General features: G+C 36.8%; 1 protein-coding gene across 1 annotated transcript; it reads left to right on the forward strand.

Annotated features, from left to right (window-relative positions):
- The first annotated feature begins 557 nt into the window (after nucleotides 1-557).
- LOC110713539 lies at nucleotides 558-7,576 on the forward strand. The gene is made up of 3 exons (XM_021891989.1): nucleotides 558-1,226; nucleotides 1,484-2,341; nucleotides 6,385-7,576. The coding sequence occupies exons 2-3, from the start codon at nucleotides 1,493-1,495 to the stop codon at nucleotides 7,138-7,140; spliced, it is 1,605 nt and encodes a 534-aa protein (XP_021747681.1). The 5' UTR covers nucleotides 558-1,226; nucleotides 1,484-1,492; the 3' UTR covers nucleotides 7,141-7,576.
- Nucleotides 7,577-17,678: the final 10,102 nt, after the last annotated feature.

Consider the following 17,678-nt stretch of genomic DNA (forward strand, 5'->3'; position numbering starts at 1 on the left):
GGCAAATGATTAGGGGATTTTGCTCCTCCCAATCGGAATGCGCCACGTGGGCCAATCGGGTCCTGCCAAGTGTCCCCCAGTTGGAACTGTCAGGGCTTGCCACATGGCACACACTTATTCGTCCACCTTGGACCTATTATGTCATGACACGTGGCATACTCCATGCCTAATGGAGAAACCGGCCACCCAGGCCCAACTTCCGAGGGAAGCCCAATCAGCCCTAGGTTAACCTAAACCTAGGATTATCACGTTTCCCAAGGTTATAAATATCTCCCTTAATCCTCATTAAGGGAGATTACATTAATTACAGAGATTACACAGAGATAACAGGCTGATCACGCTAACAAAGCAGATTACCTACATTAAACACTCTCACCTAGAGAGACCTAATCACTTTAATTTCCGCATTAATTACTCCTTAATCAAGTACTAACTTGACCGTTGGAGGCGGAGCTCCCACCACCAGGAGTCTCCGTTGTTTTGCAGGTACAGGCGTCCGGTTCCAGTCTCGGAATTGTAACTCTCCCGCAGGACATCAGAAAACCCCGAAACAGGGTGTATTATTCCTTTAAGTAGGGGATATATATACACATGTACATAAGCTAGGGTTTTCTTAGAAAATACAAAACCCTAAACCTAGAATATTCCAGAGTGTACAGAAATAATGGGCATCCACACAATATTTCATAACGGAAATATCCACTAATTATGACAACTAGTTGTTTTTGTTTTTTTTTTTTGGTTTTTTTTGCATTTTTGAAAATAGTTCGTTTTGTAAATGGTTCCATTAAAATGGGTTGTCTTTTTGATACGATTTTGGTTAAAACAATTTTTAACCCAATTCAAACAGTTTCGATTCAACAACGGCTCACTCCTTTTTTGATTCGGTTTTAGTTTAGTTAGCATTAGAAATGGTTCATATTTGTTAACAGGTTTGTTTTATATACGGTTTAATATTATCAATATTTCGATTTCAAATAATTGGTTTGTAATCGCTTTAGTTCTCATTTGAATCGTACGGTTCGAGTAGTGAAATGGTTTTGCTTTGAAAGTTGTAGTTGATAGTGCTAATTGAATTGCTCGGGGGGAAAAAAAAACAGAAAAAACCGATGAACAGCCCTGCCTCCTTCTCCATTGAAGCGCACTCAACATCGGCACATCGCACTTGACGTTCCCCGTCGAGGCGTCTTCTAATACTTGTATCCCCCATTGAAGGAGCTTCTAAGGTAAGTTTTTGTTTCTTTTAGTAATCATCATAATAATTTTACAATCTAGGGTTCATCTTTGATCTAATTTAATCTAAATTAATTGTCAGTGCAGTAAGTGTAGGGTTCGAAAAATTAAATCTAAAATACTAAGATTATGAATAGAAATTTTGGGCCTAATTTGATAATTTATTTACATAACCCTAAAATGATGTTATTTTTCGAGATAATTGAATCAAATTTGGTTGCTAATGTATTGCACAACCCTTTAATGTTAGGATTGAACTATGAATTTGGAGAGGAGGATTACCCGTAGTTGTTCTAGATTGTTGGGAAGAGAAGTAGTAGTTGGGTTGAATTCACAAAGTAAACAAATAGGCAGGAATTTGTTCAACAATCAGGGTTGTGAACCGAAAGCGAGGAAAGTTCTCTGTCCGATGCAACGCTCAGCTGTTGCAGTACGTGGTGAAGTGAAAGGAAAAAGTTGTGGTAAGGGGAAGGAAAACAGAAGTGATTCTTGTAAAGGTTCTAAAACAATTAGGTCGATTTCTCTTTATGGTTGTGTTAATAGAGGATGTCGAAGGGGAAGACGGAACAATCTTGTTGATGATGAACATGGAAGGGATGGTGAAACAGATGATTCATGCAAAAAAAAAGATGGAAATGTGGAGAGGGGAATTACGCGTAGTGTTTCTAAAACAGATGATTCATGCAAGCAAAAAGATGGAAATGTGGAGAGGAGAATTACGCGTAGTGTTTCTAAACAGGTGGGTTTAAATTGTCAAACTATGTTGAGGCGGAGCACCCGAATGTCTTCTACATGCAGTGGTTCATACATTAAGACTGAACCACGAATGACAATACAATTTGGTTCAGTGTTGTCTGCCTGTGTTTTAGAAGACGAGAAGAAAAATTCAAAAGACATCAAGGCTAAGGAAAAGAAATCTGATGATTGTGCTGAAGTAAATATACCAGGAAGAAGGGAATCCAAACTGACTGGAGTAAAAAGGAGAAGAAAGCAAGATGAGCTTCAAGGGAATAGTCAAGGGTGGACAAAGGAACAGGAAGTGGCGTTGCATAAAGCTTATTTCACTGCAAAACCAAGTCCGCATTTTTGGAAAAAAGTTGCTAAACTGGTATTATTCCCTGATTTTTGGATCTTGATGTATATGCCTGCTTGCTCTATGTGTTTATTATGCGTATTGCTCTGATTTGTTCTGCTTATGTGTGGACTGAGATAACGAGTAAAAGAATATCAATAGTTTTTCTGCTGTGCATCATGTGGTGGAATATAGATTTTGCTTCTATATTAACCTCATTTTTGGCTCTTTGATAAATAGAATGGTTTCTTTTGATTGTCGAATTGTTATTTACAAATGCCATTGCTTACAGCTCACCTCCAAAGTCTTGAAGCAGGATAAGTATAAAAGAATCTAATGTATGACACTAGAAGATTATACATATTGTAGATTAAAGTAACTTCCTACCGTTGGCCCTATCACAATACACAAGATGCGATGGGAAAAGCATCTGGAAAAATAATGGTGTTACTTTCTTGAAACAAAGTATTGATTTCATCTGTGCTGCAAATATTGATGAACTTGTAGGATTTGACAATATTGGTGCCCCGTATTTTTCCTGTTTTAAATCATTCATTCCTTACCAAAGCTCAACCATTCTTTTGTATTTATTAGATAACTGAGGATTTTTCTCAAATTGTTTCTCATTGTGAATGAAGCTTTGACATGTTGTAGTCAGTGAAGTATTCACTAAGTTGGTCCATATGTATTGCCGAAATTTTAGATTTGAGGGTTTTTGTTGATTGAATTTGTTAAAGAACTAAACTACTTGAGAACCATTGACCATGTCTCATGGGATTTTGGATATTGAACTCTAGATAAAACTAACTCTTTTTTTCATCTTTATTAGCCGAGCTCAGGCTAAGAGGCATGACTTGATTTAATTCGAGTTTACTATTCCCACAAAATTTAAATATAGCTTGTTAAGATTTTGATTGGTGATCACAAGTAACAGAATTTTCTCTTTTCTTAAAATAGACTTGCTGGTGAATGAGGATGTTTGTTTTTCCTTCACTTTCTCTCCCCCCTTGCTACTTCTGAATGGGGTGCCATTACTGCCACAACTGACTAAAAGCCATAATGTTAAGGTGACCATGAATTTCTGCTGAATGCATTAACTTCTATTTTTGGCAGAGAAGGATGCCTGTCAGTAGTAAGTTCCTTTTGAGCTCCATTTGGAGAATTGGAGATTGCAATGATGCTTAGGATATGCTGCAAATCAATGAAGTTTGTATGTACCCCTTGGATGAGTTAGAAAAAGCTAGGGCTTTGGATAAACATAAGAGGAAGGGAATGGATATGTTAGTTAAAACTTTATCAACGAGGGCTATTTTTTTTATTTTATTGAATTTGTTGTTGAAGTCTCCTCATGAAGTCTAATGAAGTTTGATAGAAAATTTTGTAGGTTTGTTAATGATCACAATAAGCTTTAGAATAAAGTTGCCAAGGTGAACTATGTGAAGTGGACATGGTGTATGATGCAAGATAGTCCTTGAAAGTTAAGCTCCCAAATCTATGGTGAGTTTTGTAAGAAAAGCTGCATGATCTATAGGGATCAAGCTGTCTTATGATAAAATAAGGTAACCTTTGAAGTCTGCTCAGGGCACTCATATTCAGCTTAGGGAGCTTAAAATGGCATTTTGACCACCTTATTAATAATTAGGCTAGACCGGTGTCAAATTCAGGGTATATGGCTGTGTTATATTGTAACAGGACATTATGATTTCAAATTGCAGTATGTAATGTAATGCCGGTCAGTTGATGTCTACATGGTCTGTTCATACAATAGTGCTCTTGGGTTGTTCATAAAACAGACTGGAACTGAAACTGGACCGGAACTGGACTAGTGGATTCTGTTCTGGGTAAAATCGGATCTTTCTGGTCTGGACTGGAGACCGGTCCCGCTGTATTTTATAGATATAGCTGCCAAACTCCACTCTCATTCTTACTACCTAATTTCCCCCATCTCCTCCCATGGTCTCACCTACACTCTCAATCTTTTACTATAACCCAAACTCCGGTCTAACCAGTTCAAAACCGGATTGGACCTGAATTTCCAGGTCTGGACCCGAACCGAACTGGATGATTCAGGTCCGGTTTCCGGTCTGCGAAAATCAGATATTCCGGTTCTGGACTGGTGTACAGTGCATGGTCTACAAAAAACAATTCTTCAGCCTTTTTTGTGTTCCGCATGTTTTTATACATCCTAAGTATGTATGAGATTTGACTAATAATTTTGACCTGTTTTCACCTTTGTACTACAATTTTTTTCTTAACAGTATCACACTAAATAAAGGTCTTAAGATCTGATTCTAAGGTTGGTATATATCTGAACTTGGGCTAATCAAGTAGTCTCATATACTTTTTTTGCTTTCAAAAGTTTAACTCACTCTAAACTCTTTCTCTGGGAAAGTTAGGAAAAGTGAGTGTGTATAAGAAATAGGTGGATAAAGTAAGACAAATTGGCAAAAACATGGATAGATATGTAAGGAAAAGGTTGATAAAATAAGAGATAGTGAGTGGAAAGTGTAAGCTAAAGATGGATAACGTAAGAGAGCTGGTGGAAAAGTGTAAATATGTGATAGAACGAGCAACAAAGCCACCTGTCTGTATCCAATATGCCAGAAGGAAGAAACAAGGGACGACCACTGATGAGCAGCAACTACAGAATACAGAACAGCCACTTCCAGGGCAAGCAGCTACAACACACTACATCAAATAGTGGTGCATCTGACAGAGGACAGCTACTAGGACAGTGGACCAAAACCATGTATACAAGAGAGAGGAGGGAATGAAAGAAGGCAGCTGATTATTTGTATTGTGTTTCACATTAGAGTCGTAGCCTAAAGCTACTCTGAGTTTCTGCTATATCTGTTATTGCCTGAGTGTGAGTCTTGAGTCCATTGTAAAATAGTGTGGGGTAAGAGGAGTAAAGTAGTGAAAAGGCTTTGCTAAAAATGGAATAAAGTAAAAGCGACTTGAACTATCCGAAACACTCTAAAACAGAAAGTGATTTGAACTTTTGAGCCAGAATTTTGCCTAGACAAGATATGCCTTATTTGCAAGACGGAAGACCTGTTGATATGATTTTTAACCCATTAGGAGTACCTTCACGAATGAATGTAGGACAGATATTTGAATGTTAGCTCGGGTTAGCGGGGAGTTTGCTAGATCGACATTATCGAATAGCACCTTTTGATGAAAGATATGAGCAGGAGGCTTCGAGAAAACTAGTGTTTTCTGAATTATATGAAGCCAGTAAGCAAACAGCGAATCCGTGGGTATTTGAACCCGAGTATCCGGGAAAGAGTCAAATATTTGATGGAAGAACGGGGGATCCTTTTGAACAACCTGTTATAATAGGAAATCCTTATATATTGAAATTAATTCATCAAGTTGATGATAAAATACATGGACGTTCGAGTGGACATTATGCGCTTGTTACACAACAACCCCTTCGAGGAAGAGCCAAGCAAGGAGGACAGCGGGTAGGAGAAATGGAGGTTTGGGCTCTAGAAGGATTTGGTGTTGGTTTTCGTTTCATGTTGTAGGAGACTTTTGGCTGAATTATGTGAGAAAATTGGAAAGATGAATAAACTTGCAGAGTCCTCAAAGTGGATACTTTAGGCCAACGCCAACATTGCGAGCTTGTGACCATAGTTGGTAAGAGATCTCATGGGACAATAATAAATAGTTTCTAAGAGCTGAGATATATCTCTCTCACTCTAGATTTCATAATTATTAGGTAGAGGAAGCAATCTTTAGTTTGTTGGATTTGGCGTCTAAGAATTTCTACGTGCTTGAAGGGCTGCATTATTGGGGGATTTGACTTTGTTGTTGTTTCGGGTTTTCTGGTTTTGTTCTGCTTTTCAGGTGAGGTTAAGAATTTACTTAAGAGTAGCAGAAGGAAGGTTGATAGAATTATTGCATTGGTGTAGAAAATTTCAGCTGCAGTTCGGTTGTGTATCAAGTCTACTTTTCGAATATTATCATCCTAAATTTTGTAGATGAGATGTGCATGTGTCTAAAACAGTTGCAGAAACTTTCAAAGAACCGTCTAATGTTCATGTCTAACTGTTGTGGTCATCCAATTGTTTCAGGTTCCAGGAAAATGTGCTCAAGAATGTTTTGATAAAGTTCACTCAGACAATCAGACTCCACTTTGCTCTAAGTCATCTTCAAGAGCTAAAAAACAGAACTCACCATCTGACTTGGTCTCTGGCAGTGAATTGTTTAAAAATGTTGAAACAAAGAGCAAAAGGCCTTGCAAGAATAAGTGTAAGAGCCGTGTGGCACGTAAAACTGTGAGACAATTATTGCAGAAGTATTGTCATGTGAATCAAGATAATGAAGCAGATTTGTTTGCTGTTCTTGAGCCTTCAGTAAATTACTCAGCTGAAGCCCTTCAGCTGAATGCTGTACAGTTGACTCCAAAACAATTACTGAGAAGCCCAGATTCCTCCTCAAAGTCTTGGGACAGATCTTCTTCAGGCCGTAAGAACCACCTTTCAAGGTTCAGCAATCGAAGTGCAAGCCCCCTTACAAGTCCTCCAGTTCTGAAGAAGGTGAAGAATATGGCTTTACATGAGAAGTATATTGACCAATTGCACATCAGGGAGAATAAGAGAACGGTGGCTTTCTCACGCTGTCTGAAGTCAGCTCGTAACCAATTGGATAGAAAAAAAAACTCTGTTCACGTGAAGGATATCATTAAAGCAGCGAAAGATGCCCTAGTTTTTTATGCTAAAGATGCCATTGATAAATTTCAACAGTCGCAGGCCAATAGTATGGAAGGAGTTTCAGACTCTGAGGAATTTGTATATAGTGATAATGATGAAGAAGAAACTGTGCTGTAAGATGCATCCTTGAGAATGCAAACTATAGTAATGGGACTCAATTTGTTTGAGCTGCTGTAAGATCAGAAAGATCTGTTAAGATGATGGATTTAACCAGGGCTGAGGCTGCACTAGTTTCTGACCCAAGCGACTGTCATCCGAGGAAATCTTCAATCACTGTTAAGATGAAACAGAATTTTAAGATTCTCTCTTGAGCATGCTAACATTAGAACACGGAGTTAGATCTGACTTTGTAATACTGTACTATCCAAATATGAATGTATATTCAAAGTTAATCCGTAGGCTTTTTACCTAGCCCCAGTCGTAACCTAGGTTAGAGATACATTTTTTGTATTGTCATTCTCTGTACATTAGTTCTGTACATTTGAGGCATCATATCTGGCTGCTGCATTTTGATTCCCAAGATAATGCTTATATTCAGGAATTTCTTGATCAATCTGCGTGTCTGACTTTGTATGATGGTATCATCCCAATATTCACCTTAGTTCTACAATAATTTACCAAGAAAAAGATATCTAATTATGTTTATATATCAATGATATAAATTGAATGATATTTTTTTTATTTTTTTTTAATTTTTTTTTTCCTCGACATGAGCTTAAAACAAGAATTATGTAAGAGTGCTAAAGGAAGATAAACTATTGGCTGTAGTAGTAGCCAATAAATGTGCCCGTGAACCACCATCAAGTACCATGGCGCGGCCAGGACTGTCGTGGCACATAGTGGTCTATGCCGTTGTCCGTCAAGGTTTGTCGTTGTATGATTGTTTCCACCGTGGCGTGGCAAACCAGCAACCGCAACAATAACATTTAATCTAGCGCAGCAACAACGGCGGCTAGAACCATGGCACAGCAGGTCCCACCGTGGCGCGACAAGTCTCACCGTGGCTCGGCAGGTCCCACGTGGCACGACAGGTACCACTATGGCACAACAGGTAGGGGTGTACACCGGTCCAAAACCGAACCGGACCTGGACCGGACTCGTTTTGACCGGGACCTGAATCGGTCAATTTTTAGGACCGGAGACCGGACCTGATTCAACAGATCCGGTTCCAGGTCAGACCTGAAAAATCAGGTTCGGTTCGGGTTTGGACCTGAAAAATCAGGTTCCAGGTCAATTTTTAGGACCTGAAAAAACAGGCACCTCCACCATTTGATGGAGTCAAATATCATAATGACCCAGTACAACAAACAAATTATATACCAAAGCATTCGGTCCTTATTATTACTAGCACTGTCAAAACGGTTTGACAGTTCGGTTTCGGTTCGGTTTGAAATCGGTTCAAATGTCTTACGGGTCGGTTTCGGTTCGGTTTAAATAATTATCGGTTCGGTTCGGTTTCGGTTTATTCTTGAACGGTTTAAATTCGGTTCGGGTTATAAACGGTTCGGTTAGTAAACGATTCGGTGCAAACGGGTTGCGGTTTGTTAACGGTTCGGTGTAAACGGTTTTTAACCCGGTTTAAATTCGGTTCGGGTTGTAAACGGTCCGGGTTGTAAACGGTCCGGGTAGTAAACGGTTCGGTGCAAACGGGTTGCGGTTTGTTAACGGTTCGGTGTAAACGGTTTTTAACCCGGTTTAAATTTGGTTCGGGTTGTAAACGGTTCGGTGCAGACGGGTTGCGGTTTGTTAACGGTTCGGTGTAAATGGTTTTTAACCCGGTTTAAATTCGGTTCGGTTTGTAAACGGTGCGGGTTGTAAAAATTCCAAGTAGTAAACGGTTCGGTGCAGACGGGTTGCGGTTTGTTAACGGTTCGGTGTAAATGGTTATTATCCCGGTTCAAACAGTTTCAGGTTGGAAACGGTTCGGTTGTTTTTTGGTTTAGTTTTATTTTAGTTCGGTTATAACTGGTTCGGTTCGTTCACGGGTTTGGTTCTTCTACGATTTAACATTATTTAGATCGGTTTTATTTCAGATTTACTAAATTACGGTTCGAGTCTGTTTTTGATTTCAAAAAATTTTGTACTACTTTCTAACTTTTTGCTAGTTAACAAGTTTTATATCAAGCCGAGACTTCATCACTTCATATTGAGGCATCATATTATATGCAAATTCTCATTAATTTTATAAATACATATCATGTTATGATTTAAGTTTAGCTATACTGATCTTACTAGTTTATTATGAAGTAGATTATAAAAGTTTAGTGCATTAATGTATTATTGTTTTACTATCAGATTATTATCTGCTTCTGATTTGATCATTTAGTTAATAGTGTCATAATCATGATTTGATGAGTTGTTGTGACATCGAAATTTGCAATTTGGTATTCGATACTTAATTAGTCAACAAGACTGATAATTAAGACTCGTTTATCATTATATATTTGCATAAAGTTATACATGAAGATATTACAGAGTAGTTTGATTTGTATAATGAAAGAAAACATTAATGAAGAAGAAGGTAATGTTGATTCCTTCAATCGATTATACAGATACATAACATATAACCATCTCATATTCTCATAGTTAGATATTATTAGTATAAAGGGATGAGAAACATAAAATTATTATATTTTTGTATATCCTTTACTGGTTTACCCTTAAGGCTTAAGTCACTAATTAGTAATTACTTAATTAGACTAACAAGTTAATCAGAAAGAGTAACTTTTAACTTGAGTCTAGTAGATCAAATACTGAAATGGTATTAGTATATTACCGAGTATGATAGTCTAGTACGCTGCTAATCTGTTATGCAGCTATGCTAAATTGACAATTGCTCATATAGTCATATTAGTCAATCACTCATGTAGACATAACTCATATCTAATTAAGTAATTTGTATTTATGTACTAATCTACTAGTCAACTATATCATTTATAAGTTTACACGATTAAAAGTGTATTGCTTATAGGTACAGCTAAACTGATATAAATATAACCATATAACAAATCCGTAGTACTTCTAACTCTCTAAGATATGACATCATTATTTATTGAACAATTTTCGATTTTTTATTAATCGCAACGCCTAGAAATTACACGCTAACCGATTCACATTTTATAATTTAAAGAACTTAATATTTTAATGTGTGTGTTAAAAAAAATTATAAAAGCTGATATTATGAAGGTGAATATCGTTTTATCGGGATCCGAGAAATGTAATTAGTTTTTTTTTTAAAGTCATGTAATTAATTAATTGTATAAAAGTTTGTTTAATGTTATTAAAATAAAATTAAAAATTTTGATTTTTACAAAGTGGAAAATTAATTTCATTTTTTTGGTTGACAATTTCAACAAAATATGGTGGGAAATTTCCCTCCAAAAACCAAAAGGAAAAACACATTTTAGATTTAGAATTTAGATATTTTGATTCTTTAATAAATAAATAAACATGTGGTTCATATATTATGCAAAAGAGAAAAAAAAAAAAAAAAGTGAAACGTGAAACTGTGAAAGACTGAAAGGCAATTAGGTTCTTCATTCATCCTCTTCATTCCACAGCATTCACCGTTCTTCTTCTTCATCCTCAAATCGAAGCGTTGAATCCTCACTCACTCTCAAGTTCTCAACTCTCAAGCTCTGAACTCTTAGCCTTCAATAGCTCAAAGGTAAATTTTAGTTAATTGTTTTTGTTTTCGTTTTGTTTTTTTCGATTTTTTTTTCGATCTCTCCATTCTCGTTTTTTTTTTCATTCTCCAGTTCTCCATCTTCAAATCTTCCTCTCCTTCAAGCCGTCACTGCTCAAAGGTAATTTTATGTTAATTTTTTTGTTTTCATTTCGGTTTTATGTTGCTGATTCGTTGTTTGCAGGATTTGCATGTCTTTATTTTTTGATTTTTACTTCTGATTTGTTCATATAATTTCATATAATTTCTGATTTGTTCATATAATTTCTGATTTTTTGATGTTGTTCATGTAATTTTTAATTTTATTGTTCTTGTTGTTCATTTAATTTCTGATTTTTTAATTTTATTGTTCTTGTTGTTCATTTTTTGTTATATCTATTTGTGAGGTGTTCTGGCCTTACCAGCTTTGGCTATGCTCAGTTCTGATCAGGGTTGTGGTTGTAGTACCATGAGCAACAATTGAGTTGATTTGGTTACCTTATTCATGCTCGTGGTTTCTTTTCGTGTTATTAATTGTGCTTGGTTTTTTTCAGGCTGCTGTGTTGTTGTTGGTCTGCCTTTGTGACTGTTTGCTGTTTGTTGAGCATTTAAAATGTATGGCTTTGTCTATAATGCTCTATTAGTCTTCAAATATACTGAATGCTATCCTTTGTTCTATTAGCTGCATTGTTCTCTCATTAGTGTTTCTGTTTATGTGGGTTAATGCTGAATGCTAGCAGGATTTTTTGATTTAAGTTTGGGTTTTGTTTTGTTGCAAAAGTGCAAGTGCATTCAGATAGGAGTTGTCTAATAGTGTTTAGTATATTTTAGGACTGAATTGTAGATGGACTACCTCAGCTTAGAGCATGTAGTACTAGCTAGGGTCTGTCCTGTGCTGCTGCTGTTCTAATGTCTGGCCAGATCTGCTAGATGTACAAGGCTAGATTGTAGGATCTGCTGGGTGTTTTCTGCCCTGTTCAGAGCAGAGTCTTTCTGGCCATGGTTTGTGCTGTCCTAGTTGATGTCTCTGCTGCAGGCTGGGTGCTGGGGTTGGTTGCTGCTGGTTTTCTAGGGTATTGCAGTTGTGGTTTTGCTGTCGTCTTGTGTTAGCTGGGCTGTGTTGTATGTCTGTTGCTGGGCTAGGTTGCTGGTGTGCTTTGCTTGAAGCAAGCAGGTCCGAAGCTGCTGTGTTAATTTGCCTATTTTTTTTTATTTGCCCTTAATTTGCCTTTTTTTTTCACTTGATTTATACTGTTGTGTTTTTGTTTTTTCAGCAATGGAGCAAGAGTTTATTGGTTTTGATGAGGATTCTACTGTAAAGAATCAAGATTCTACTCAACGTACCACTAGTGGTAGTAAGCGTGGACGAACATCAGATGTTTGGAGGTATTACACCTTTTTTGATAAGATGGTTGGTCTTGCTCCGATAAAATATGCTCGATGCAATGTTTGCGGTAATGAATATAAAACTCCAGGTAATGCTGGTACTTCAACTTGTAAAGCTCATACTAAGACATGCATGAAAAAAAATCCACACCATCCTGGAAATCATGAAAGTGGTGTTGAGCTCCTGTTTAATCAAACACGTCATTTACAATTGCTTGCTAGAGCTATAATTTTGCATTCATATCCTTGAAGTATTGTGGAGCATCATGGCCTTAGGGAAGTTTTCACGAATTTGAACCCCAACGTGAATCATGTGTGTAGAAACACTATTTTGAAACATTGTATTGATGAGCATGATAAGTTTAAGTCTTTGTTGTTGCAATCTTTTTCGGGAATTGAAGGTAGAGTTAGCTTCACTTGTGACTTGTGGACAGCATGTACTAATCGAGGTTATCTTACTTTAACGGCACATTATGTTGATAAAAATTGGTGTCTTAGGTCTAAAATTCTGAATTTTAGATATTGTGGTCCTCCTCATACTGGTGTTGAGGTAGAAAAATTTGTGTTAAAACTTATTGGGGAGTGGAACCTTCAGGGTAAAGCTTTTGCAATGACTGTTGATAATGCTCGATCCATGGATGTTATGGTTAACCTTTTGAAGAAAGATTTAATGTTGACTTCTCCTCTTCCTTGTAATGGTAAATTTTTTCATATTCGATGTTCAGCTCATGTCTTGAACATTATTGTTCAAAGAGGTTTAAAAGAAGTTGATAGTAGTGTTCAAAAATTGCGTGAGGTTTGTAAATATATTGATTCTTCAGATTCTAGACTCACTCAATTTGAGCATGCTCTTCATGAGGTTAACTGTGTGTTTAATGGAAAGTTACGTCTTGATGTTGTGACTCGTTGGAATGCCACATATACGATGATTCGAAAAGCTTTGGAAGCAAAGGAAGCCTTGAAATTGGTTATTGATAGGTTTATAGGTTATGAATTCAAACTTTCGAATGATGAATGAGATACCCTTACTAAAATATGTAATTTCCTAAAGCCATTTCATGAAATCACTGTGTTATTTTCTGGTTCAGAATATCCTACTGCAAATTTGTATTTTGCTAGTGTTTTAAAAATTGAGCACACAATAAGTAAAGCCCATATAGATCCTAAACTTGCACCCATGGCAAAAGTTATGCTTGAAAAGTTTGAGGGCTATTGGGATGAATATAGTTTGATCCTATCAATTGCTATTGTTCTTGATCCTCGTTATAAGCTTGTTCGAGTGATGAAGATGTTAAAAGTGCTTTATGTTGATGAGGCATGTGTTGAAAAGGCGAAGGTGATTAAAGATGCTCTTTTGGAGTTGTATAACTTTTATTCTTCTTTGTCTTCCGGTTTTACATCAAGTACAAATGCTCCACCCTCCATCCCAGCTGTTATCGAAAATTCAAATAGTCACTTGGATGATGATATATTCAAGGTAATCAATTTCTGATTATTGTGGTTTACAAAATAAATAATTTTATGTTTTAATTTTATTATTTAATAAAAGCATTTTGTTTGAACTTTTCTAGTATGTTGATAATGATGATGATGAGGAGGATGACACATCAAATCGGCCATCGATGGAGATTGATTCTTATTTGTGTACTCCTCGACAACCAATTTATGAAGGGCAGAAGTACGATGTTCTTAAGTATTGGGAATCTCAAAGTAGTGTGTACCCCATATTAGCTGTTATGGCTAGGGATGTTTTGGCCATTCCTATTACATCGGTAGCCTCATAGTCTTCTTTTAGCATGAGTGGTCGTATTTTAAACAAGTATAGGAGTGCGCTTTTGCCTAAGAATGTTGAGGCGTTGGTGACCACACAAAATTGGTTACGTGGTTATGATTGTGATATTGAAGAAGACGTCCTTGAAATTGGTAAAGAAGTGATAGATGAAAGTTTTGCATCTAATTAAGAAGACATGGATGTTGTATTGTAGTGAACTAGTGATGCTTAATATATATTGTGTTGCTTCATTGCTAAAATGTTTTAATCTCATAGAACAAGTATTAATAGTTTTAGTCACATTACATATTGATATGTTGTTCCTTTTTTTATCTCGAGTTATTGGTTATTATTTATGTCCCGCTAAATATTCATCTTGACCTGCAACCGACTCACTTCGTAAATGATCTGCATCGACCCACACTGACCCACCCAATAACCACTCCTAGTAGTAAGTAGTTTGTAAACGGTTCGATTTATAAGGATTCGGTTCATAAACAGTTCGGTTTATAAATGGTTCGGTTTATAAACGGTCCGGTTTATAAACGGTTCGGTTTGTAAACGGTTCAGTTTGTAAACGGTTCGGTTTTTAAACGGTTCGGTTTATAACGGTTCGGTTTATAACGGTTTTTATGCCAGTTTAAACGGTTTCGGGTTAGAAACGGTTCGGTTTATTTTCGGTTCGGTTTCCTTTCCAGTTTGGTTTAGATTTGGTTCGGTTCTAAAACGGTTTAACATTACTCGGATCGGTTCGGTTTCGGGTTTACTAAAATGCGGTTCGGGTCGGTTTTCGGTTTAAAAAAATCGGTTTTTAATCGGTTCGGTTCTCATTCGGATCGGTTCGGTTTCACCGGTTCGGTTCGGTTTTTGACAGTGCTAATTATTACTATTAAACCACAGCATTTCCAAACATTATAATTAAACCATACCAATTAAACAAAAATGAAAACAAATTACACAAAAAAAAAAAAACCTAAAAAAAAAAAAAGAAAACCTAAACACAAAATAAACTAAAATTACATGGCGACATCGCAAAGTAGCAGCTCTGGGTCAATTTGTTTTCATGGCGATAAAACCCAATACCGTACATGGCGACATCGCAAAGTAACACAACCGAATCAAAACTGAATAAAAAAAAGTCTGAAATTAAAGTGAAAAACATGACTTTTTATTCTATTCCGGAAGATTCCGACGCCAAAGCCTCTGCCACTACTACTACTCCTTGCAGTGGTTGTTGTGGTAATGGCTGCTGCGGTTGTTGTTGGTGTTGGTTGCTGCGGTGGTTTTCTTGAGTTCGGCGAGGTGAGGAGATCTAGGGTTGAGACTTAAGAGAGTTTGAGAAGAGAAAACGACTACTACTCAAAGTCTGAAACTCTAAATTAGATCTAGGGTTTGGCTGTTTTATATATATGAAAAAAAAAATATAAATTCTGGGTTTCAGGTCCGGACCTGAAACCCCCGGTTTTAGACCAGATCCGAAATCCCTGAATTTCAAGGACCGGGACCGGACCTGAATCTACAGGTCCGGATCAGGTCCTGTCCCAATAGGTCCAGTTCAGGTCGGTATTCAGGTCCGGTCCTGTTTATGTACACCCCTAACGACAGGTCCCAGCGTGGAGCGGTAGGTTCCACCGTGGCGCGACAATTTCTCAAGCTGCTCATTTAGCTGGCCGAGCCCAAAAATGGGTTTGCTCGGCCAGGCGTTCCTTGCTCGCCCGAGAAAATCCACCCTGTTCGTGTTTTGCCTCTTTATTTCTTTTTATTATGAATAGCTTTTAGCTTCCCCTTTGAAAACTTAACTTTAGAAGAGCTTAGAATCTCTCTCTCTTAATTAGGCTTTGGTTAAGAGATTCTCTCTCTAGATTAGGCTAGCTTAGAAGTAGTTTTAGGGAGAGAAAGTGAGATTTCAATGGTGATTTGAAAGATTGAAGATTCAAGAGTGACAATTGTATTGTAGATCTCCATAATTAATCAATGAGCATTTCTCACTCTCTCTCCTCTTCATTGCTTTCTTTAATTTCATGTTTATTTGATTTAGTTTTATTGCTTGATTCTTGATTAAATTAGATGTTCTTCATGTTGATTGATTCTTGGTTTCATTTACTTGATTGTTTGGATTTGATGATGAAGCTTAGTGAGTAGTTGTTTTGCCGGGGTTCGGGTAAAACTTATATGAGTGATTGATTATGATTAATTTGGGAATTATGTTGTTGATTTTTGAGATTAAAGTGCGTAATGGATGTTTGCATATGCTTTGTTTTATTAGGCCTTGAGAACTATGCTAGATTGCATTGTAGATCCTAATTACAAGACCACTTGATTTAGGATTTGCAATTGTTGATTGGTTTGAATTATGATTCTCTTAGTTTGTTATTCATAGTGAACCCTAGATTAATGATTAGGAGATAGCTTTTTGATTCCAATTGATAGCTCTTATCATTAGTCTTCACAACTATTGATTAGCTTAACCTTCCCAAGTTGTTGCAATTATCACGATTACTTGTTGATCCCCATTCCCTAGTGTTTCATTTGTTTGATTTCTTGTTTTGGTATTTGATTAGTATTGGTTACTCTATTCTTCACCCTCCGACCTCGACCTAGCTTAGGCACACATTGGAAACACTTGAGCATAAGCGTTCCTAGTGGTTCGACCCTTAACTTACATCTATAATTGTATTTTGGTTTGTTAAGTGATTATAAATTTTGTTTGACCTTAGGGAGAATTAGTCATCGACCAAGTTTTCCCTACGTCAAAATGGCGTTGTTGCCGGGGAACGGTACCTATGTTTGAGTACTTTTGATTGCTTGTGTCTAGGTCTTTGTATATACTTTTCTTTTATTTGATTTTTGTTTGTTTTGAAAAAAATGGCATGTCTCTCATTTCCTCAATATGACAATGAGCCTTTTTGTGAATATTTCAATAGACTTGAGGGATTTTTGGACTATGTCTATTGTAGTCTTTGTGAAACTTGTGAGATTTGTTATTTTGGTTTGAATGACCAAACTACGAATATAGTTAAAAGCATGCATAGCAGTGAATTGAGAACATTATCAATTGATGATGCTTGGGATTTTTATGTTTGGTTTGCTTGGATGTCTATAATAGGGGTTATCATGTTTCTAATGTTGATTTGCAATGTCTTGATTCTTCTAATGTTAGCATGAATTCCCATGATTTGTCACATGATCCCATTAGTGAACCTAGAATGAAAGATTTCAACTCTATTTCCTCTATTGCTCATGATGACAAGGTACATGCCAAAGTTGATGCTAATGGTTTGTTTCAATTTTCTATATTATTTAGCATGCCTTCTTATTATGTGCTTTGGTTCCCTCAATAACAAATCTCATGTGTTTGATTGTGCCCCCTTTCCCCAATTTGATAAAAATGCTCATGTTTATAATGTTGATGATCCTACCCTTTGTTGTGACTCTTCTTTTATTCTTGATCCTCAACCCTTTTCACCTTTTCATTCTCCAAACTTTTGTGATGAGTCTCTAGTCCTATATAGCCAAATTGATGAATCTTTGAGGGAGTTGGAGATGAATGCTAATCTTAGGCCCTTTGAGAGACAAATGATGGAAACTTTGAGGAGCCAATTGGAGATGATTAGAGAGCATTAGGAGCTTTTTAAGGAAGAATTGAAAAGAAATGAAGAATTTAGAAAGTCAATTGTCATCTTTGATGCTTGTTTGTGAAAATTCCAAATCCAATGTGTGTGTTGAGGATGATGATGATGATGATTTTGAGCAACCTAGGGTGTGTGGGGATCCCATTAGTGAGCATTTGAGTGATAGTGAAGGAGCTGAGTATGAAGATAGTGTTGATTTTAA

Source organism: Chenopodium quinoa, unplaced genomic scaffold (assembly GCF_001683475.1).
Source record: "Chenopodium quinoa cultivar QQ74 unplaced genomic scaffold, ASM168347v1, whole genome shotgun sequence".
In the NCBI taxonomy this organism is placed as follows: Eukaryota; Viridiplantae; Streptophyta; class Magnoliopsida; order Caryophyllales; family Amaranthaceae; genus Chenopodium; species Chenopodium quinoa.